The 22,632-nt window shown below is 36.4% G+C and overlaps 1 protein-coding gene across 8 annotated transcripts; it reads right to left on the minus strand.

Annotated features, from left to right (window-relative positions):
- Positions 1 to 4,650: 4,650 nt before the first annotated feature.
- On the minus strand, positions 4,651 to 21,385 carry LOC114295634 (protein TOPLESS). Of its 8 annotated transcripts, none has more exons than XM_082866137.1 (28): positions 21,074 to 21,330; positions 20,736 to 20,780; positions 20,389 to 20,558; positions 20,075 to 20,254; positions 19,864 to 19,977; positions 19,625 to 19,783; positions 18,992 to 19,169; positions 18,778 to 18,901; positions 18,404 to 18,510; positions 18,121 to 18,286; positions 17,873 to 17,982; positions 17,685 to 17,754; positions 17,471 to 17,544; positions 17,275 to 17,370; positions 17,064 to 17,159; positions 12,476 to 12,603; positions 12,136 to 12,370; positions 11,877 to 12,038; positions 11,700 to 11,789; positions 11,355 to 11,501; positions 10,817 to 10,927; positions 10,537 to 10,716; positions 10,313 to 10,441; positions 10,095 to 10,190; positions 7,417 to 7,605; positions 7,170 to 7,336; positions 6,302 to 6,581; positions 4,651 to 4,905 (listed from the first exon to the last, which is right to left on the minus strand). In XM_082866137.1, the coding sequence occupies exons 3-27, from the start codon at positions 20,466 to 20,468 to the stop codon at positions 6,368 to 6,370; spliced, it is 3,402 nt and encodes a 1,133-aa protein (XP_082722263.1). In that variant the 5' UTR covers positions 20,469 to 20,558; positions 20,736 to 20,780; positions 21,074 to 21,330; the 3' UTR covers positions 4,651 to 4,905; positions 6,302 to 6,367. The 8 variants fall into 8 exon arrangements, with proteins under 8 accessions (XP_082722263.1, XP_082722261.1, XP_082722260.1 ...); XM_082866135.1 differs by having other exon boundaries at positions 20,389 to 20,482; positions 21,074 to 21,314; XM_082866134.1 differs by lacking the exon at positions 20,736 to 20,780 and having other exon boundaries at positions 20,389 to 20,482; positions 21,074 to 21,385.
- Between the last annotated feature and the right edge of the window lie 1,247 nt (positions 21,386 to 22,632).

Raw genomic sequence — 22,632 nt, forward strand, 5'->3', positions numbered from 1 at the left:
ATGATTCTCCCACCTTAAAAGCTCTTCAGCCATTGAAATGAAATTTAGGCTTCTATCTTTTATATTGATGCATGAATGTTGTGTCATCTCTGTTCATATTTTAGATTCTAAAATTCTTTGCTATACGTGACTGGTAAAGCATCTGATGTTGAGCTCTAGGAAGGCTTGTAATTTAGAACTGGTTGGTTGTGTTTTTCGTTATCTTTATTTCCGGAAACAAAAACAGTGAACAGTTTAAAAATACATGTCATTTTCGTATTGGTTTTTCAGTTTTTTGTTTTGGAAACCAGTTGCCAGAAATAGTTCTCCTTTGTTTACTTGTTTCCGAGTTACAAACTTGTAAGGCTGCTCCCCAAGTTAGGGGTGGGCATTGTCTTGCCCAGCCCAGTTCTACTTTTTCAAGGCTTGGGCTGGGTTAATATTTTAGGCCCAATTGTTGAGTTGGACTTAGGAATCAAGTTTGTAGCGTGGCCAGTCCAGTCTGAGAATAATATATTTATGTTATTTTGTTATTATTTATTTATGTAATATAAAAATAAAACAAAACAACGCCTAAATAATATACATTAATGTGTGTTTGGGAGGAGAAAGATTGGGTACATACTTATCCTTAAACATAGTGTATAAAGTGGTTGTTTCGTGACTTGAACTCATAATTTCAAAAGTTATTATTTATGTAATATATTAAAAAATAATTGAATCTTTTTCAAAGTTGAATTTTAGTTTCAATTCTGTAGTACAATTTCAATTCTTCACTAAACTGTTACTGTTACTGTTACTAATGAAAACAGATGACAGTTTATTTTTATTGTTTGATGGAGTATTTGGACTTTGGATGTATTTTGGAATGTAGGATTGATTGATTTTTAATGCTTTAGAATTAGAAACTAGTTTTTATTTTTTTTAATTATTTAAAAAAAATATATATATAGGCTCAATAGGTAGACTTGGAAATTATATGGACAGACACAATTATTAGTTTGTTCATGAATATTTGGAGCACTCATGCCAATGTTAATTCAATCAAAAAAATCAAGATTTAAGGCTACAAATTCTTGCATGGTTAAAGGTAAGTCAAAGGTCCAAAGGACATGTTACTTCAATGAAGACAATGAAAAATCATTTCATTTGGTGCATTGCGTGATTCTACTATGTTTTCCACTTTACTGGGTGGATAGTAGACCCGAAGAGAACTTCGCTTTTGCCCGGCTCGCCTGGTGGATAGTAGACCCGAAGAGAACTTCGATTTTGCCCCACTAGCAGGCGAGCGACATGTTTATCTTGTGTTCGATTTACCCAGCTAGCAGGAACAATACAGATGTTTTAAGGCTCCTTCAAATGAAATTCAATGGGATCCAAAGGAGATTCTATAGGATTCCCAGTGCTTGGATCAATCAAAAGTTCTATTTTATTTGAACTACACATTTTCATTGACACAAACAAATAAATTTTCCTTTTGTCAGTATTCTCTTCTGATGAAGAAGAAATTTTATACGAAATTTTTAGTGATGAAGAAAGTTCAGATGAAGAACTAATCTTCATGATGACTAATATTAATAGTTAAAAACTATCTCAAGAAGCAGATAGTGTATCTCATTAAGAATTACAAGTCATTCGATTTGGAGATATAATCGGAGAAGAAAAAACTTTTACCAACGAAGAATTATCAAAATTTTAAAAAATGCAAGAAGTTGCTACTTCAGAAATTTATAAACTTTCAAAATTTAATTTCTTTCCAGCAAGAGTGTTTGAACAATACAGTCGCAACACTCAAGTAAAATGGTCAGAAGAAGGAAATATTGATATTCTTTTTTTTTTTTTTTTTTGATAAAAAAAAAGTTGTAAGATGGAAAAAGAAATATCCTGAAAATAAGATAAACCAAAGCAAAATAGAATTAACTAAATATTGATAAAAGAATTAACTAAAAACTTTTAAAAATAGTTTCACAAAAAAACAAACAAAATAATAATAATAATAATAATATACAAAATATACCAAAGCAATGTTGAATCCGACACTAGTTTTTGGAATGCTCCAAAACTATAACAAAATCTAGGATTTTTTTCTTGCAAGCCAAGACCTTTCCTGCAAGGAAAGCAAGATGACCACTAAGATAGTTTCCATTCAATAAAATACTTTGTCAATATTCGAGCAAGTTTTTCCATTCCATAAAATACTGTCCGCCAAATTTGAAGTTATGTTTGGATTTTAAATTTATGAAAGAAAAAAGAAAAGAAAAGAAAGTGAAGTGTGAAAAAAAAAATCAATTTCTATAAGCAAATCAAATAGTTTAAAGCTCAACTTGTGAGTAGTTCGTTAAAAGCTTATTCGAAATCAGTTCATTAAGTAATCAAGGCAAACTTAAATATATTTTAAAACTCATTAACATTTTCAAACCAAGCTTGAATACTCAAATTCTCGTTTGGTTTGGTTCGATAAATCTAAAACTCTATAAAAATACCAAACTAGCTTTAAAATTTGCAAACCAAACTTAAACACTTAATTTCTCATTCAGATTGGTTTAATAAGCTTAAAATTATAAAAAATACCAAACCAGGTTTAAAATTTTCAAACAAAGTTTGAACGCTTAATTACTCGTTCGGCTTAGTTCGATAAGCCTAAAACTAAATAAAAATACCAAACTACTTAAACTTGGCTTAATAAAAGTTGGTTTAAAATCAACTCAAAAGTTTAACAAATTAAATTTAAACAAATTTTAAAATTTATTAAAATTATCAAATTAAATTTGAATAGTCAATTATTCCACTCATTTATCACCGTTACTTTTCTCTTCCCCAATATTCGAACTAAAAATTTACAGAAGAATCATTGACCGGAGGTTCCATAGAGGGATTAGGATTATGCAATAATTTTTGTAGCAATATCTTATAATAATGATTTAAATATCATTTAAATCCCAAAACAAAACCCATTTGGTGGGAATAATTTTACAACCCCGGTTGGTAGCTCGAAATTCGTGGGTCGAATTTGGCTCGACACCAAAACGACGTCGTTTTTGGTGTTTTTTTTTTTTTTTTTTTTTCTATGTTTAATCAGAAACGAAGAAGAAGACGGGAGAAGAAGAAGAAGAAGAAGAGAAGAGAAGAGAAGAGAGAAGAAGAAGGAGGAGGGAAGGGAGAACTGGACAGGAGGGGGCATCAACCAGGGGCGGAGGAGCGGCAGAGGCGCGACGGAGGCTGAGCTGCTGCACGAGCACGAACCAGCACGAGCCTGTCGTCGGCAGAACCAGCACCCGCCGTCATCCTCCGTCGTCGGCAGAACCAGCACGAACCAACACGAGCCTGTCGTCGGCAGAACCAGCACTAGCCCGCCGTCGTCCTCCGCCATCGTCCTCGTCCTCCTTCTCTCTTCCTCTTCTTTTCTTCCTCTTCTCTCTTCCCTCTTCCTCTTTTCTCCTTCTCTCTCTCTTCTCTCTCTCTCTCTCTGTATTCAAATGCCAGAAAAAAAAAATTCGACCCAAAATCAGGCCACAGACTTTCGAGCTACCACCTATTTTTCATAATTTTATTTCTACACATCAATTCCGCTCAGTTCACACTTTAATAAAAAAAAATTTCAATACAATTTTGTCTTATAATAAAAATATCATAATATACATATTTTCTTCCATCCAACCCTAATTTTAAAACACCACAACCATCCTCCATTGCTAGCACCACCTCTCCTCCGCCATCTTCTCTCATCACCTCTTTCCCCCCTTTGCCTATGACCACTTTCCCCGATGAACCACCTGCCGCGAATCACTACTTTCTAGATTGATTGTGAAAATCTAAGATGGACTTGAAAATTTAGGATAGAAGGGGATAAGCTGAGGGTGGCAGTGGAGGTGGCAAAAGAGGGCTAAGAGTGGCGTTGAATGGTGAATGGGTGGCTGAAAGAAAAATTAGGGACTTGAAATTGAAAATGAGAACATTATTGAAATAAAGAGACGTGTACTGAAAAAAAAAATTTTAAAACTTTTTTTGTCTATTGAGAATGTGTTCATTAAATGAAAAAAATTAGTGTGTGAAAATAAAATTACTTATTGGGTGGTTTAAGAACCATCTTAAATCACCATTGGAAGATATTGCACCAAAAATTATTGCAGAGAGAGACATTACAATAAGGGGGAAAAATAGAATGAACTACTTTGTTTGTTTGGTCTGCTAGAGCTCTGAGTTGAGGACAGTCCCCGTATAAGGATCCTCTCCTTGCAAGTTCCTACTTGCGCCCGTCCTTGCAGGGCCTTCGGGCCTATTTTTAGGCCCAATTTTGATAATCCGAACCGTTCATATTTTATGATTTATTCAGTATATCATACTTATAAAAAATCAAGTTGATCGTATATCAGAAAGCATATGTTCGGAAAACTGTTTATTAAATTCTTTAAAAAAATAGTTTTTAGTTCAATTTTTCAAACACATACTTTCTGATATCCGATCAACTTGATTTTTTATAGATATGATATACTGAATAAATCATAAAATATGAACGGTTCGGATTATCAAAATTGGGCCTAAAAGTAGGCCCGAAGGCCCTGCAAGGACGGGCGCAAGTAGGAGCCTGCAAGGAGAGGCTCTTGACTCGACAGTCCCCCCCCCCCAAAAAAAAAAAAAAAAAACGAAACAAAAAGAAAAAAAAGAAAACAGTTTCCTAGAAGAATTACATAGATAAAACAGTACTTACATTCAACAGATAAAAGAAGAATATAAACAAAGAAGGGAAAGAGAGAAAAAAGAAAACAGTTTCCTAGAAGAAATTCCTTTCTTGGGCTACAAAAGATAAACTGTTAATACTCCTACAGTCTACAACATTTAGCTTACATAGTAGTATCTGATCAAGATGTTAAATCTACATGTCTTTCATCCCAACCATCAAGTAAATTACATATTTTCAACTCCCAACTGCACAAAGAAAAAACAAAAACAAAGCAACAAAAATATGTCAAGGTGGGCCAGTGGACCAGGCAGGTGTATTAGAGATGTCATAACAAGTAATGCTAAGAACACAAAATGAATCACTAAAAATGCAAAGATAGGCTAAGATTTATATTCTAAATATGTAATTGGACTTAATCTCAGCCATCCAATGCATTTTCTATGAATCATTCTGTGATCCTAGCCTTGCTTTTTGCCAAACCTCAACACCATACTCGAACAACCCAACCTTGGTGACAAACCAAATATGTTTAGGGCTCAGTTGATGGTACAACTGGTTGGATCGGTATGTCCAATTTCCTTTTCTTCTCTTAGATTGCATTTGGATTTATGAATTTGAACTGAAAGGATTTGGGCAGGAGAATAACTCATGATTTGAATCTAATCCAATTTCCTTTTCTAAATTAGATATGAATTTTAAAATTGAATTTGAGAGATTTAGCATAGATGGATTATAATGGATTTAAAATAACAATGTAAAAGTAGTTATTTGAAATTCTTCATTGTAAGGATTATAGTTGTACAATAATAAAATACTTCTCTTCTTAATCTACTGTGTCTCCCCCTCAGCATTATTAAAGGCGTGCCTAAGTGTGCGCCTAAGCCCATGTCCCATCTAGGTCCAAGGTTTGCACCTTGTAGTGTTCTAAGCCAGGTGACTGTGATAAGGCGCCTGACTGGCCCAAGGCTTGCGTCTTGAGGACTTTTTTTATTGTTGTTTTAATTGGTTTTGTTTAAAATCTGACCATTGATTTAATATGGTGCAACTACAGAAGATTCTTACTCTTATTACAGATGCCAATACATTAGGCATTCAATCCCAAATCAATGACAAAAGAAAAATTAGCCCTAATTCCTAATCTCCAAAAAAAAAACTAATGCTGTGTTTGGTTGAGGGATTTGGGAAAGGATTTAGAAAAAAAAAAGGAAAAAAATGTATGAAACTATGTAAAATATAGATATGTTTTATTCACATTTCACCTACCTTTTTCATTTCCCTTTCCAAATTCTCTAACCAAACACAGCATAAATGTTTAACATTTCATTTTGTTTATGTTGAACCCTAAATTATTTACTTATATTAAATTATATATTTTTTTCTATACAAGGTGCGCTTCACTTTGGTGAAACCTACGCCTCATCTTGCGCCTTGAGCCTAGGCCCTAGGAGACCTTGGCACCTTGGTGCGGCTATCGCCTTTTATAACACTGCTCCCCTTTTAGTTTCTCAATCTATGTATAATGGCCAAGTCTCCTATATTTTTATTAAGTTTGACATCAAATCCCTTCATTTGAAATTCAATTATCCAAATGGAACCTTAGTCTCCAACGTAAGTACTAAGTCAGTCAAATGAGAGGCATACCTATACTCAGAATGGGCCAGCAAGCAAAGCATGTAAAAGAACTTCTGCTTGGCAGCCGCCACTTGATCATCTTTGAGGTTGATCTGAGCCTGAAGCTCCAACTGAAGGTGTAGCCGTTACGCTGCTTGCTGACCCATTCTCAACTGGTGGAGGCACTCCCCATTTGCCTTCAGATTCTAGAGGTTCGAAGATGTGAACTCCGCCATCTGATAGACCCAATGCAAACTGATTCGGCTCTTGTGGATGTGCCGCGAGGACTAGTGGGTGGACATTTGAGTTACTGCGGTAAAAATACAAAATTGTTAGAATAAACAATGTGTAACACAAGTCGGATTTTTTCATTCCATGTCGGACTTTTGAATTGTAGACAACGATTGTTCTGTGAATACTGTATTATGAACTAGAGTTTCGCTATTATTTGGTACCAAACAAGAAGTTTACAAGGCCAAAGATCACTTTGTTTGTGTTCATTTAACGCATAAAATTTGATTTTAAAATTAAAACTTAAAACGAGGTTGGACGGAATGAGGAAGAACAAAAACCAAATGGATATTCTGAGGCCCTGTTTGGAAAGAACTAAATAATCAGGCAGCCTTTTTGATGGGAAAATTAAAAAAAATTCCAAAAGCAAATAAGCCTGTATGGGATGATCTGAAAAGCAACTTTACGAAACACAAGCTTCTTAAAATTCTAAAAAAGCACCAAAAAAATAAAAAAAGAAAAAGAAGAAGAAGAAGCAATTGTCAAACCCCACCTCAACTTTATACCAACCAAACTAAACTTCATCAACAGACATGTTATACTAACTCTAGATTCATCTAAAAATAAAAAAACAACCCCCAAGAAAACAGTGAAGATGAGGAAATACCTGACACTTGGTGAAAGATAAGCAGAGGGGCTAATACGACATCGCAGTCGGAGATTAGCAGCAGTAAATACACAAACACTTGCATCCAAGAAGCTGGCATATACCAGCTGACTATCGCATGAGAATGTCGCATGAGAGATTGGAGCAACCGATTCACGTGGGGCCCACTAAAAAAGGACAAGAAATCACATTAATTACCTAGGACATACTGTTGCTTCACCATAAAAAAGAAAGAAAAAAGTGCCACCTGTTTGACGCATTCTAGTTTTGTTGCTTCATAGATCCCAAGCTGTGTCTCATGTACAACAAGGAAGTGTGTCTGATCCTGGTGAAACTGTACACGAGTGTCTGACGGTGCTGTTGGTGTCCTCCCAGCTGGAATATGCAGGAATTTGGTTCTCTGCTTTTCCCATCCATCAGAGCTCCACACGCAAAGCTGGAGCCAAATAAAAGAAAGCAATAAGACGTCCAATCCCAAAATATAGACTGCACTAGCTGGAGCTAAATAAAAGAAAGTAATAAGATGTCCAATCCCAAAATATAGACTGCACTTCACTTTCAGGCTGCGTTTGAATCTTGGATTTGTGGAGGGATTTGCAAAAGAAAGGGAAAATCTTTCCATTTTCTTCACAAATCCCTCCACAAATTCAAGATCCAAAACACAGTTAGAATTTGAAGGTCAAAGTTCTCTTTTCTAGAGTCTAATTATTGAGGATCGGAATTGTTCAGGGAAAATGGTTTGAAATTAGGTAACTGACAAAACAATTGTTAAGAAAAAGTCCAGGCAGTCTAATAATGAACTGCAGATGGGAAAATAGCAATATACTATGTAAAAAGAGCCCTAGAAAAGCTCCCTATGCTCCACTTCTTAAATCTAAATACAAAAATAGTATGATTTCCCAAAGAAGAGGACCTATCAAGGTCTGGCCAAGCCAGTTCCTTTCTTACTCATCATTTAAAAACTAATCATTTTCCTAGCAATTGAGATCTCTTATTCCATTCTTGTTCTATCTGTACAAAAATCAAAATAGGAAATTTAAAATAGGAAGTCAAGGGCGTTGAAAGAAAGAATTGCAGATGAAGAGACTTTGGTAAGGTTGTTTGAAATGTTTAAACCTTTTCTGCTTACTCATTTTTAAAGGACCCTGTTTGGCTGAAGTTGTTACTCTCTCCAGTGTGCTTATTCTTTAAAAAATGTGTAATAAGAATGATCAGAGTTCACATGTTAAGTGGAGAAGTGAGAGAAAACTAGAGGTTGTGTAAGGAAGGAAAGTCTCATTTTTCTCCGTAGGTAAAGGAGGAACTCAAATCCATCCAAGGTAAGACCTTGCAGTCTGCTATTATGAAACTATCCTTCCTCTGCACTGTCTATCAGATTTGGACTGAGAGGAATAGGAGGATTTTTAGCAAGGATTTCAAACCTGAAGAGATTGTTACAAAACTCATTGTTCAAATGGTTAGAGGTAGGATTCTTTCAATGAATAATTTGATCAACTCTGCAGGTGATGCCCGGTATTTGGCCCAATGGAACTTACCTTCAACAATTATGAAGCTGCCCCAGGACAACAATGCTGGGGGCAGATTGAGTGTGGATAGTGCACCTATACTGAGGGTTGAGTGAAGGCGAGCATATACCGAGGGCTTTCTAATGTGGGTGCTCTTTTGCAGATGGATATTATGGATGTTTGCTTCAAAAAGATGCTACCTTGCTACTCCTTAGCTTGTTCGGGCACTGTCATGTGTGGGTTGAGTGTTGTGAGCCAAGATATATTATTTCTAAACTGTGGGTTGAGGGATGTGAGGTTGTTCATAACATTATTTCTAACTGCTATTATATATTATAATTTTTATGTGCAGGTGAAGGAAGCTCTTATATACAGTAGTTCAATTGAGATTATGAGTGAGTTGGAGAGGTGTGGGCCTCGTGCAGTGAGAAACCATAATGAGTGGAGTGTTATTATTAGATGTGGGTCGAGTGAAGGGAGGTCTCACATACTTAGCATGATATTCCTTCTTCTCTATGATAACACATGTAATCTTGGCACTTATTTTCCTTCTCATTGGGCAGGTTTATTTAAAATTTGTATGTGGTGTGGTGGTGGCTGCAATTTGCGCCCTTCTTGGCAGATGTATTTGGTTTGGAGATGCTATTCGGCAATGGCTGCAAGTTGCGCCTTGTCTAGACATTTCAATGGGTCTATAAGTTGTCTTACTTTCGGGTTGTATATATTCTTCTCTGGTTTGTTGGTTTCTTTGAATATTGTAAATATTTCCCCTCTTTGGGCTGTTTGTGTTTCATGTTGGATATGCTGGAGTCTTAGAATAGGGCTGGACTATAGGGATTTCCCAGTGGATGTTGTGCTCTTGACGAATCAGGGCTACTTTTGGGCTGGTAAAGTTATTGTTCAAGACCCCTATCTGTTTGGGACATGGTTCTTGAACAAGTTCTATGGTCTGCTCGGTTGGTTTGTTTGTTCGGGTTCTTGATTTTGGTTATGGCAGGTTTTAATAGTATGGTGGCAGCTGTAATGTAATTTCTTTTAATATTTTAGTTTAGTTTTGTGTTTCTTTTGTGTTGTTGTTGTAGTTTGTGGTAGGGCCTGGGGTTTGCCCCTTGTATTTGTGTAAATTTCTCTGTTCTATTTTATCTCTTATTCACCCAAAAAAAAGGTAAAGGAGGAACTTGAGCACCAAAGCCTTTTGTTGGAGCATGATTACTGCTTCCTCATTTGCAATATTCTTGATGCAGCGATCCATTTTAGAACTTATATAGCTTTAAAATTTTGATAATGATGTGCATTTTCCAATTTCTCAATCAAAAAAGGGTGAGGGGGCTATCAGCTAGCAATCTAATACTATTAAAACAACGGAAATATAGTAGCCATTACAACTCTTGACAGACTTAATATTGAAGAAGTTGCTAACCTGAGCATCTGCTCCGGATGAAACTAACACATTAAGCACATGAGAGAAGGCAAGGCCAGTAATTCTTTTAGAATGACCTTTAAGCTTGCTTTTGACCTGCAATAATAAAATGCTTATTAGTAATTAGATAAAAAGATTGGTTTATTGAACAACAGTGGAGCTGATAATTACCCATTACGTGTGTTGTAACTTCCTACCCACTATATAATCTATCATACCTCATCTACACGGACATTGTATATCTGGATTGTTGAATCATCCATGCCAATAGCAATGATATTGTTATCTTGAGGATGAAATGCAAGAAACGTTGCTGCAGGTGGTGGAGGCATGAAAGTTGTCATTGTCTGCACTTGCCCAAAAGGATTTGGGATTAGTCAAACCAATAATTTACATAAACATAAAATAACTCAACCAGAGAATAATCCAATTTTTCTGTCACCTTAAATGTCATCATATTGAATAAAGAAATCTTTCCTCCCGACGCAGACATCACATAAGAATCATTTTTGGACAAAGCAAAACAGGGTACAGCATCCTCAGGGTTGGTGTCAACAACATCATTGGTCATCAAAATGCCACTTGATGGTTGCCATAATTGAGGTGATACATTGGCTGTTGCCTAAAGAATGAACACTCTGAAGATGAGCTCATTTCTAAATAAAATTTTCAAAAAAAATTACTACCCATTGACAAAAATGACATTTTTGCACCCTGCATACCTTGCCACTTGAATTGCGGTCACTTCGCTGCCATTTCCAAAGCAGATGAATGGCGTTTGATGCTAATGCCAAAATAGAAGTGCCGGAATTTGTATAAATCAACCTTGATATCTGTAGTGATTAATACTGAAGCAAGTGAGAAAACTACTTCTTTATAGACAAATGGGATCAAAAGCCTTGTGATCAGGCTTTTAAATATTGACCAATATGTAGCATATCAGCCAATACATTTATGGAAGACTGTAAGTCAATTTACGGAAGACTTTATAGGCAATAATAAAAATTAGGAGACTGTATGACTATGAAGAGACATGCATTCAAATTACATTTATGAAGCCTCAGTGGCTTACTAAAATAGCCACCAGTTTGAATGCATGAAAGAAGAATTCAAATGTCACAAGCAAATACAGATTTAATATATATCAGTAAAATGCCCAAATGAACAAATTTCTGCTCAAACCGGCATGACTGAAAATCGATCAATCCAAGCACGACTGAATAACATAATCAACCCATTGATAGATTAAGCAAAACATACCTTGTTTACTCTCATGTGCTCAGGGAGCTTCAAGGACCGGCACTGGGAAGGATCACTAATTTCAGTGAGCTTCCAAATCTTTGATTTGTCATTGGTTTCTTCAGTAATTCTAGGTTTCACATCCCCCGAATTTCTGGCATCCCCATTCTGACATAATTAATCATATGTTACTCAATATGTGTGGAGTAATTTTATATATATTTGCTGTCCTAAGGTCTATTCTACACAAAACAAACTGATAGTCTGCAAGTAACATAAAAATCCGAAGATCGTTATTGCTACTTTAATGCATGATGTAATTAATAATGATCTGAGGGACAGAAGAAACAAGCATGTCAAACGAACCATTGCAGAGATAGCATCAACAGAGGCAACTCTATCTGCAAGTCCAGCACTAGTAGTGACAGCAGAAGCAGTCATTGCATTTATTGTAGGCTGTGCATGAGATAAAACACATTAGGCAAGTCTACATCAGATAGGAGTATCTCTCACACGGAGATTCAACCATCTAAATCAGCTAACCTTTGTCACAGTTTCAGATGCTCTTGAAGCATCATAAGAAAGATTTTGAAAAGTGCGCAGCAACTGAAGACCATCATAATTTGCCAAAATTTTTAACACGTTCTCCTTTGCAGAAACAGCCAAGAGACTTCCATCCTTGTTGAAGCGGATACGTGGGCTTGCCTTGAATTTAGGATGGTAAGCAGAATTCAGTCCACTGTGCACAGTACATTCAGAAAATATTCTTCTCAACACAGACACTAAAACATAATGAACTTACTGGAAGATTTCCTTCGGCTTCGATGCTTGTCAAAAGTTGGACATTGTCCATATCCCAAAACTTAATGGAGAACTCGTCACCAGCGGCCAAATAACGGTTTTTAGTGGTATCAAATTGTACAACACCCAAAGATCGTTTTCGGAACCCTTGATAGGTCCTCTTCACAGCTCCTTCACTTTCATTCCATTCAACAATATGCGACTCCCCATCTTTGCTGGTCCCACATGAAAACAGCCTGAAAGACACCACCCAACCAAAAAAGAAAACAAAAATTACAAACTGACTATGCACCAACAAGTGACAGAGAATAGCATTGACATAGCAGGTCTAGTGAATCAACCTTGTTCCATCAGCACTATAAGCCATTGTTGTACACCAGCGACCAGGAGCATCATAGTCAACTCGAGATCCCAAATTGTCATATAGCCAAGCTTTTATCTTTCCATCTAGGGCTGTTGAAAATATAAACTGAAATAGAAAAGCACATAGGCAATGTTAGCAGCAAGGGCAGTCAAGGGAAAACCATATATAACCTGGTAAAGACGGGAGTAATTGAATTATTGGAGTCTAAGAAGCACAAATACATACACGTGACATGTCATGGACATGTTGACGTGAAAATTTTCATAAAATTTAGGGCATGACACATGGAAAACTCGTGCAAAATATATAATTTTACATGTTTATTATTGTAAGAAATAATGTATAGAGAAAGAGAGAGAATAAATTGTATGTATTATTATTGATTGATATATTGATATCTATTACAATGATTCATGATTCCTATATATAGAAGAGGGTGAGTGTGTAGTAGGTAAGGAGTAGGTGAAGTGGAGGTGGTAGTGGTGTAGTGGGTTAGGTTTAGTGGAGTAGGTGAGGTGGTAGTGGTGTATAGAGAAAGAGAGAGAATAAATTGTATGTATTATTATTGATTGATATATTGATATCTATTACAATGATTCATGATTCCTATATATAGAAGAGGGTGAGTGTGTAGTAGGTAAGGAGTAGGTGAAGTGGAGGTGGTAGTGGTGTAGTGGGTTAGGTTTAGTGGAGTAGGTGAGGTGGTAGTGGTGTAGTGGGTTAGGTTTAGTGGAGTAGGTGAGGTGGTAGTGGTGTAGTGGGTTAGATTTAGTGGAGTAGGTTTAAGTGGGTGAAGTAGGTGGAGAGTAGGTGGATTTTAACAGCCCCCCGCAAACTCAAGGGGGATAGGAACTAACCAACTTGAGTTTGGAGAGAGTAACAAAACAAGAAAATACATAAAAATAAAAGAGGATAAGAGACACTGTATGGTCGTGTCAGACCATTGGTGAAGACACTGGATGGTGGTGTCATAACGTTGTAGAAGACACTGTATGGGGGTGTCATAACGTTGTAGAGGACACTGTATGGTGGTGTCATAACGGTGTAGAGGACACTGGATGGCGGTGTCAGACCGATGTAGAAGACAGTTTATGGGGTCATGTCGGACCGTTGTAGCAGACAATGTTGTGACAGTTGTGGTGACAGTTTACGGAGTCTTGCTGGACCCTTGTAGAAACTAACCGGAATCAATGTCGGGACAGTTTACAGAGTCTTGTCGGACCCTTGTAGAAACTAACCGGAATCTATGTCGGGACAGTTTACAGAGTCTTGTCGGACCCATAAAGGAGCTAACCGGAATCAATGTCGGGACAGTTTACAGAGTCTTGTCGGACCCATAAAGGAGCTAACCGGAATCAATGTCGAGACAGTTTACAGAGTCTTGTCGGACCCATGAAGGAGCTAACCGGAATCAATGTCGGGACAGTTTACAGAGTCTTGTCGGACCCCTAAAAAGTCGCACCCTCAAAAGGTGTGCCCAATCTTTCAAAAGGCGTGCCATCAAAAGGCGTGCCCAATCCATAAAAAGACGTGCCATCAAAAGTTGCGCCCTCAAAAGGCGCGCCCACTTCATCAAAAGTCGTGCCCGACAGAAAGCGTCGAGCCATCAAAAGGTGAGCCGGAGACGCGGCGAGGCACGTGAGCGACAGTGCGCGTGTCGGCCTCTTTGTCATGTTCTATATAAATCAATGCGGAGGCTGAGGCAGAAAACCTGCTAAAATCTTCTGAAAAACTCTTCCTTGACTGAGAGAGAAACTCTGTAATACTCTATAACCAACCCGTCTCTGAAACACTCAGCAACATGGCCTCTTCTTCCCGTCCAGCTACCCAAAACAGGGCCTCCTCTTCCCGTGGTCTGCTCACGCTCTTTCCAGAACTGAACGAGCCCACAAGAGAAATAACTGGTGCGGTGGCCAGTGAACCTCAACCAAACACCTCTGGTTTTGCTCCATTGAACTTTCCGATGCGGTCGGTGGAGCAAAAAATGGCGGTGCAGTCGGATGTGGAGGCCAATCAGTATACCTTGAAGTCATGTGTGGAAACCATGACTGCGGTTACAAATTTGTCGAACCGGCTGCAGAGTAGGACAAATGAGGTGCAGCAGTTAAACGCCCAACTGGCTCTGCTCCAACGCATGTATAAGGATGCGCGAGCAGAGATAAGTGTGCTAAAGGCGGAAAACAAGGAGCTGAAGCGGAAGGCCAGTTTTATGTTCCGATTTGGAGGGCCGCCATATGCTGCAGTGGAGGAGCAGGGAGTAGTGATCATGCCCAGTGGAGTGGGAAACACGGAGGCAACACCGGCAAGGGCCGCCCAAGACGGTGGCAAGAAGAAAAGACCGGCGGAATAGGCGAGAAGAAAAATCCCACTGTTCCGATTTGTGTTGGTTGTGTTTTGTTTTGTTTTGTGTTTTTTTATTTTTATTTTTTTATTATTATTTTTTTTTTTTTATGGTGTAAAATGCTGATCGGGGTTGATCCCTGGCATGAAGAAATGACAAGTTTGTAAAATGTTGTTTTTTTTTTTTTTTTTTTTGTTTTTTTTTTTTTTTTGAGAATGTTTTGTTGAAAAAATAAAAATAAAATGAAAGAAAACAAGGGAGAAAGAAAATAGATAAAAAATATTTATAGATGGATTATATGAAAAACATCAGTGCGATTGTTTCAAAATAAAGTGGGGTATTTAAAAAAGAGGAAAAGTGACTTGGAAAAAATAAATAAAAATAAGTGATTTTTGAAATCAAATGGAGGAGAGAGAGGGACAAACCCATGTGATAAAGTGGAGAGAGAGTCGGTGAGTGGGGTGCAAAAGGTGAAGGAGAAATGATGGATTGAAAATGGTTTGGGTCAAAAGTGGACACTGTTAGTGGGGAACATGAGTGCATTGATTATTTGATATAATAATAATAATAATAAAAATAAAAAGTTAGAACAGTTGGAGAGAATGAGTGGAGTATGGTAAGGGTTTCATCCAAAGCCAAAAATCCTGCAGCGAATCACTTCGCAAATCCTACCATGAGCTTTTTCTCTTTCCAGGCTTATTCATGAATTTCCTGGTGATTTCAAGAGCCTCTGGTGGCATTGTGGCAGAGAACACCCCAACCTGGATTTTGGGTGGCAGCAACTGAGAACACCCCAACCTGGATTTTGGGTGGCAGCAACTGGAAAATATCACAGATCTGATTTTTAAAAATCTCGTGACAGCATTTCATCAGCTTCATCCAAGACAAACATTTTGATGTAAACAGGGCGAAGTGATTGTCTCCGCAACATGTCAAACACACGACCAGGAGTACCAACAACAACATGAACCCCACTGGAGAGAATGCGCTGATCTTCGCGCACACTAGTCCCTCCAACACAAGCATGAACCTTCACACTTTGCTGGGCAAGTTCAAGAGTGGGTGGAAGAACCAAAGCTTGGCACTCAACCAAGCTATAATCTAGCTGCTGCAGAATTCCAGAGCAGAATGTTGCAGTGTTTCCAGTTCCAGACTGTCTCGTCATATGAGGTGAAGAATTCTTCTCCATCAGCCTCACACATGACTACAGTTGCACAAATCTTTGTTGATTTTATCAGCGGAATAGGTTGAGGTCCGGCGGGCGGCTAAGGTGAGGTTGCCGCCCGCCGGGGAAGCGAAAATACTAGGTTTTAAACCAGCTCTGATACCATGTAAGAAATAATGTATAGAGAAAGAGAGAGAATAAATTGTATGTATTATTATTGATTGATATATTGATATCTATTACAATGATTCATGATTCCTATATATAGAAGAGGGTGAGTGTGTAGTAGGTAAGGAGTAGGTGAAGTGGAGGTGGTAGTGGTGTAGTGGGTTAGGTTTAGTGGAGTAGGTGAGGTGGTAGTGGTGTAGTGGGTTAGGTTTAGTGGAGTAGGTGAGGTGGTAGTGGTGTAGTGGGTTAGATTAGGTGGAGAGTAGGTGGATTTTAACAATTATGTCATATATAAAGATAAATAATTACTATATGTCTCACACATATAAACATTTAAGCCAAAGATAATGGGCTTGTTTGGTTTGGTTTTGGGAGAGTTATTTTTGAAAAAAAAAATTCAAAATTTTGTTTGGTTTGTGGTTTTTATCAAAAAATTTCTAAAATCACTTTCTCTCTCTTACACATCAATCAATCACCTTTTCTCTCTCCTCTCTCATTCTCAATCACTTTTTCTCTCACACACATCTACTCAATTACAACAAAATATCAAATCATCCCAAACTCCCAAACTCCAACACAACTTTCAAAATATACAACCAAACAAACTAAAAGAATTTTTCTAAACTCTCTCCAATTTTTTTTTTTTTGAAAATCACTCTCTCAAAAGCAAACCAAACACACCCAATCATTTTTAAAAGAAGAGTACAGGTATAAATTTACATTGCTTTTGTTTTATCATCGGGATCCAAGTTATTTTATTCGAACTTATAACGTGTTTCATGAGTGTCTTAAGTATTAGAAAGTGTCCGACAATTGTCATGTTTTGTCGGTGTTGGACACGACATGTTACCTTCTTAAAAGTTTTGATGCTTCTTAGATTGAAGTTATTACCTGAATGTTCTCCTTGAAGTGAGGGCAGACAGAATAGACAGGAGCCTCATGACCTTCAAAAGTGTACTGTTTTGCACCATTTGCAGCATCCCAAACCTGGGATCAGAAAGGGAACTTGACGTCACCACAGTTTTATCATGCTGGTACGTAACAATTTGGCATGTTTTATAGCAATTCAACACACTAAATTATTTTTTTTTATGAGACCAACCTTGATGGTCTTATCATCACCACAGGTAATCACACAAAGTTGCTTATTGGGGTGAGAGAATGCTAGATCATTTACTCCACCAACATGAGCATCAATCTAGAAAGAAAGAAATCAACGTCAATTTTGAAATAGTAATCTCCAATAGTACATGGGGGGAAATTTTTGAGAACCCAGAAGGCTTGGAACTGTAAAATACCTCCAAATGTTGCCGTACATCATCACCTCCATGATAAGAATATATTTGTACGATGTGCCTCGAATATGCAACTCCTGTTTAACAGAAAGGATGGACATATTAAGTCAGTCCAGTTGTCAGTATATTTATTAATTAGTATATATACGGATATATGTACATACAAGAATATGACATATACTATTATAGCATTAAGAGTAAGTCACAAGTTACTTACCAAATAAAGAACCATCAGGGCTCCAAATAATACGGTTAACAGATACACTGGGATCTTTGACTAGAGCAGTCTGAAATTCCACAGGAAAGGTTAAGGGTTCATACATCTTAATAGTCAACTATTGCATTAAGAGTAAGTCAAACAAAATATTCATGTCATTTTTTTCTTATGGATAAAAAGGGACAGACCTGCAGAGGCATTGAACATGCACTAAGATCCCAAACTTTGAAGTTTCTTAAAACCAGTCTCTCCCTGGAAGCAACTTCCCACAATGCTATGTCCCCCATATTAGTACCAACTGATGCATCATAGAGCTTATATTCAAATCAAATATCTAGCTTAAATGCAAAAAACACTCAATGTAAATCACCATGCAAAATAACCTATCAAAAATTCATAGGAAAAATAAATAAAATAAAACTAAAGAAGAACAGACCTAGAAGTAGAGTCTGTTGGTTAGGATGAAAATCCATGCTCATAGGAGCTGACACCTGAGTCAAGGTCCTTGCAACAGTCTTGGGCAAGTCATCTGGGCCATTAAAAGCTTGACTATGGCCATGACCAGGAAACGATACAGGCAATACATTAATAGGGAGATTTACCTGCATTTGACAGAGAAACAAAAAGGAAAATGGGTAATTCATATTAGCATGAGTTTAGAATTTAAAAGCAAAATTATAATGCCAAAGGCGAATTAAGTTAGAGCCAAATAAAGGAACCTCATCTGATATCCCCATGGCCCTTCTTTTGGATACATGATCTGAATCCCCAGATGGGTAATCCACCGAAGGATTATTTGGTGGAGTCCTAGGATGCTTCAAAGCAGCTGTACAGAATGAAACAACTTCAGAGTTGAGAAAGTGACTGACTGCATATAAATTCTTACGGCCGTGTGTGGATCATAGATTTGGGTAGAAATATGGAAAGGGGAAAGAAAACATGAGGGAAAAATGAATGAAATTTAAGCTAAATTTTTACTCTATTTTCCTCAACTTTTCCATTCCCTTTCCAAAATTTTGCCCAAATCTATGATCCAAACACAGCGTAAAGCAGCAAACACAGAAATTTATAGGAAATTAATATTAAGTAGTACCTGGAATCGATGGAGCACCAAGACCAATAGCTCCACCAGAAACTGCTGGATGAGTTACTGTAGGTGGATTAGACATCCAACCAGCAAGCGGAGCAGGAACTGGGGCTGGCGTAGGTTGGAAGGGCTGAACACATTAATTTAAAACACAATAAGAGAACCACATTAGCACTGTGAAGTAGAGTTTATGAGGTAGCCAATTACACCGAAAGCCTACCCCATGTGCACCCAAAGGAGGGAAACCTCCAGCCTTTGGTAAAGATCCTAGCAGTGGATTGTTTGCTGGTGATGGAGCACGGGCACCATTTGGTTGTCCACATGAATGATCCACAAAAAGAGTTTTTATATCTGGATTTGGCCTTGGATTTTTACAAAGTTGATGTTGCCAATTTAAGCTGCAATATTAGTAAATTGTCAATTCTCTCTTCATAGCCACAAAACAAGGCCAAGAGAGTAATATCTACCAATCATAATGTAAGTTAATTATTTAGCATCTAGGCTGCCTGAAATTCACTACCCTTCCTCAATATAATGAAGCATATATAATTATATAGCCACAACTAAATGAGAGCAACGATTAATTGGGTTTCCCCTTAATTGGAAAATGACAAATTTTTCTACACAGCAATTGAAGTTCCAAACAAGACTTGGAAGGACAGCTATTCTTAAAATGATCATTGAAAATTCCAAACAACATTATGTACAAAAAAACAAAAAACTAACATGAGTTTGTGAGTGTAAATGCAACATAATACTCATTTTAATGCTTGGAAAATTGATACATTCCATTTCAAATTCTACACAAAACATGGTCTTAATTTTGTAAATGTGAATGCCTCTATAAGATTACCTTTGGTTAATGAGAGTCCGCAACCTTGAATTTTTGAGGTTAGGAAACTGCAATTTATCACGGAACAATGGATTTGCTTCAATAAGCTTCTTGAGCTCAACTAACATAATCGCTCTTGCAGATTTTGTATCTCCATACTTGGATAGCTGTTCATTTTCCCTGCAAAACAACAAAACTAGTAAGAATCGAATTCTCTAGCTGTCTTAGAATGAAATTTTGAATGACTTCATACTTAATACCTGAAATTCTCCAATGTCAGGAGTTGAGTTATTTCCTTAAAGAGCTCCTCATTAAATGATGAAAAAACCTTGAGATCCTTTACAAGGATATCCACAGCCTTGGACCGATCGTGCCTGTCAAATATTCAAATCCCCCATTTATAAAAGAATACAAATGTAAAATTATAGTGGGAAAGACAGAGTATTGTGATTTAATTAATAACAAGCTTACTTATCCAATGCCTCAAGATACTTCTGCTTCCTTATTTCAAAAAATATCTTCATGGAGTATCGATTGTCGTCGACTTTTGTGAAACCAGAGAGGTACTTCTCAACCTCATCCCAGTTTCCATTGTGCACCTCATCCTCGAAATACTTCATGTTAAAGAAAAACCCAGATTCTTGTTCAAGCCTAAGTATTAAGAGGACCCATTTAAGGTAAAAAAGATCAATAAATAATTACCCAAAAAAAAAAAACTAGGAAAACTCATATGACAAATAAACAAACAAGTTGTATGCACATAAGTTCAATATAAAATCACCTACTTGTGAACAGTCTCTTTGAACTTTTCTTCATCTAGGAACTGTAAGATCAAGAACACAAGCTCTCTACTGAGAGATGTCATTGTAAGCACTCCGTCTGTGAATCCAGATGAGCAAAAATCAGCTAAAATAAGCAGATCTGCAAACCCCTCTTCCCCAAAAACAAAAAAAATCTGGGATATATATATATATACATATAAATATATAACCAAAAAAAACCCAGGTCAGATACCAGAGGCTTTATTTATTTTATAATATAACTTATTTATTTTCCCAACAATGAATTGAAGTAAATATAAATTAAAATAGCAACAAAAATCAAAATCTAAAAATTTGAAAACTTTACTTACCCAGTACTTAGATCATTAAAGTGATCTTCAATTTAACACACACAACTACATTTAGTTTGAGCATATACACCGACAAAACATGAAACCCAGAACCAGTTGGTAAAAAGTGAAGAAAACAAAAATTAGGGGTTTTTTTTTTTTTTAAAGAGAATCAAAGACACAAAAGCAGCTTTAAAACTGAGGGAATCAGAGATGCAAAGAAAGGGGGTTAAAGGAAATGAAAAAAAGCAGGGTTTCACATATAGATATATAGAGAGAGAAAAAAGCAAACAGTAGAAAGTAAAATATTCCAGAACGTAGAGAGAGAGAGAGAGAGAGAGAGAGAGAGGAAAGCTTACCTTGAAAAAGAACACACAGATCGATTCAAGAGAGAGAGAACACTACACAAACATAGGAGAGAAGATAGAGATAGATAGATAGAGAGAGAGAGAGAAGAACGCAGAGATCGATTCAAGTGAGAGAGAACACTACACAAACATAGAAGAGAAGAAAGAGAGAGAGAGAGAGAGAGAGAATGGTCTGTGCTTATGTTTCTCTCTACAAACTATTTTCTCTCTCTAGTAATTAAAATACGACATTAAAAACTTGCAGGTATGGCGATTTTTTTAGGAAGAGGGGACAGATAGAGCTAGATAAGTAGGTTGACTTATAGGCTGATAAGTCGATGTGCGTATGGATAAGTAAGTGAAAAGAAATGTATAAGTACTGTTGTATGTGGGCCCCACTGAGCCGGCTACGTTTTGTCTGAATTGATCGGCGCGGAATCTTCAGCTCACAGCGGTTCTCCAGTCAGGTACGAAATGTTTTGGGAAGTTGATTGAAAATTGATTTTTTTTTTTTTTTTTGACTTTTTATATTTTTATGAATAACAATATAAGAGGTGGTGTGACTTAAAATAGATACACATTATTTACTCTATGTGCACACACTTAATGAATTAAATTTTTATTATAATTTTATCATTAAACAAAATGACTATTATAGATATCGATACACAACAAATCTTAAAATTAAATTTTCTTTATACATATCTTTGGGAACAAAAATTTTCAATGCACATCTTTTAAAAAAAAAAAAAAAAAATCACGCTAAGGCCTACATTGTTCTTTTATTGTTTTTAACTCTTATCATTGTTGTACTCTATTTTTACTTCCGTCATTCTTACTTTTGTGATGAAAGATTTACAAAATCATAGAAGTTTAAATTTAGAGAAGAATATGATTTTACAACCAATGCAACAATGAAAAGGTATTTTTTTACGTGTGGAAATTTTTTTTTTTTTTTTTGAGCAAAAAAACTGTTATTATTTTGTAAATTCAACTTCCATAAGATTGCGAAAAAAAAAACAATGATAAAAAATTTTCATATGATTTGTTTTAAGATTTTTTTTGATCACGATGAAAACTTATTATCATCGTTGATCGCGAACCAAAATTTTTTTTTTTTCAACTCTCATCAATCTTTTCATCATTTCATCGCTAATTAGCTTTAAAGAACTGTTAAAAATGTGTTGGTGGATGGTTAGATATATCGGAATTGCTGTTGTGATGTGTGTAAATGTGTTTTGTGTGGTGTGTTTAAATTATGAGTTAGGAATATATTTAAAACATTTGATGTGTAGAATGAGAAAAATATAATGGCCCCGTTTGGTGTAGCTGTTAAAACAGCTTATAGATTATAGCTTAACAGATTATAGATTATGATTTTAATCAAAAGTTGTTAATCTGTTTGGTGTAACTGTTGGATTATAGATTTAAGTTGTTGAGTAGTGTTTGTTAAATAAACAGTGAAATAGCTTTTTCAATTAATTTTTATTTTTTGTTTGTCTACATTTCTCATAAATAATAATAATAATAATAATAATAATAATCTATAGTCTATTTGAGTCTTTTTCTAT

This window comes from Camellia sinensis, chromosome 4, assembly GCF_055761805.1.
Source record: "Camellia sinensis isolate YWXY chromosome 4, ASM5576180v1, whole genome shotgun sequence".
NCBI lineage: Eukaryota > Viridiplantae > Streptophyta > Magnoliopsida > Ericales > Theaceae > Camellia > Camellia sinensis.

What these genes read in the sequence shown, in the direction of transcription:
- LOC114295634 (XM_082866130.1), bottom strand. Translation starts at nt 20,468, where the DNA reads ATGACATCTCTCAGTAGAGAGCTTGTGTTCTTGATCTTACAGTTCCTA. An exon ending in TGGTGCTCCATCGATTCCAG is followed by an intron (nt 18,529 to 18,777) that starts GTACTACTTAAT and finishes TCAACTCTGAAG; the next exon opens with TTGTTTCATTCTGTACAGCT. An exon ending in CATCTGAAACTGTGACAAAG is followed by an intron (nt 11,790 to 11,876) that starts GTTAGCTGATTT and finishes TCTCATGCACAG; the next exon opens with CCTACAATAAATGCAATGAC.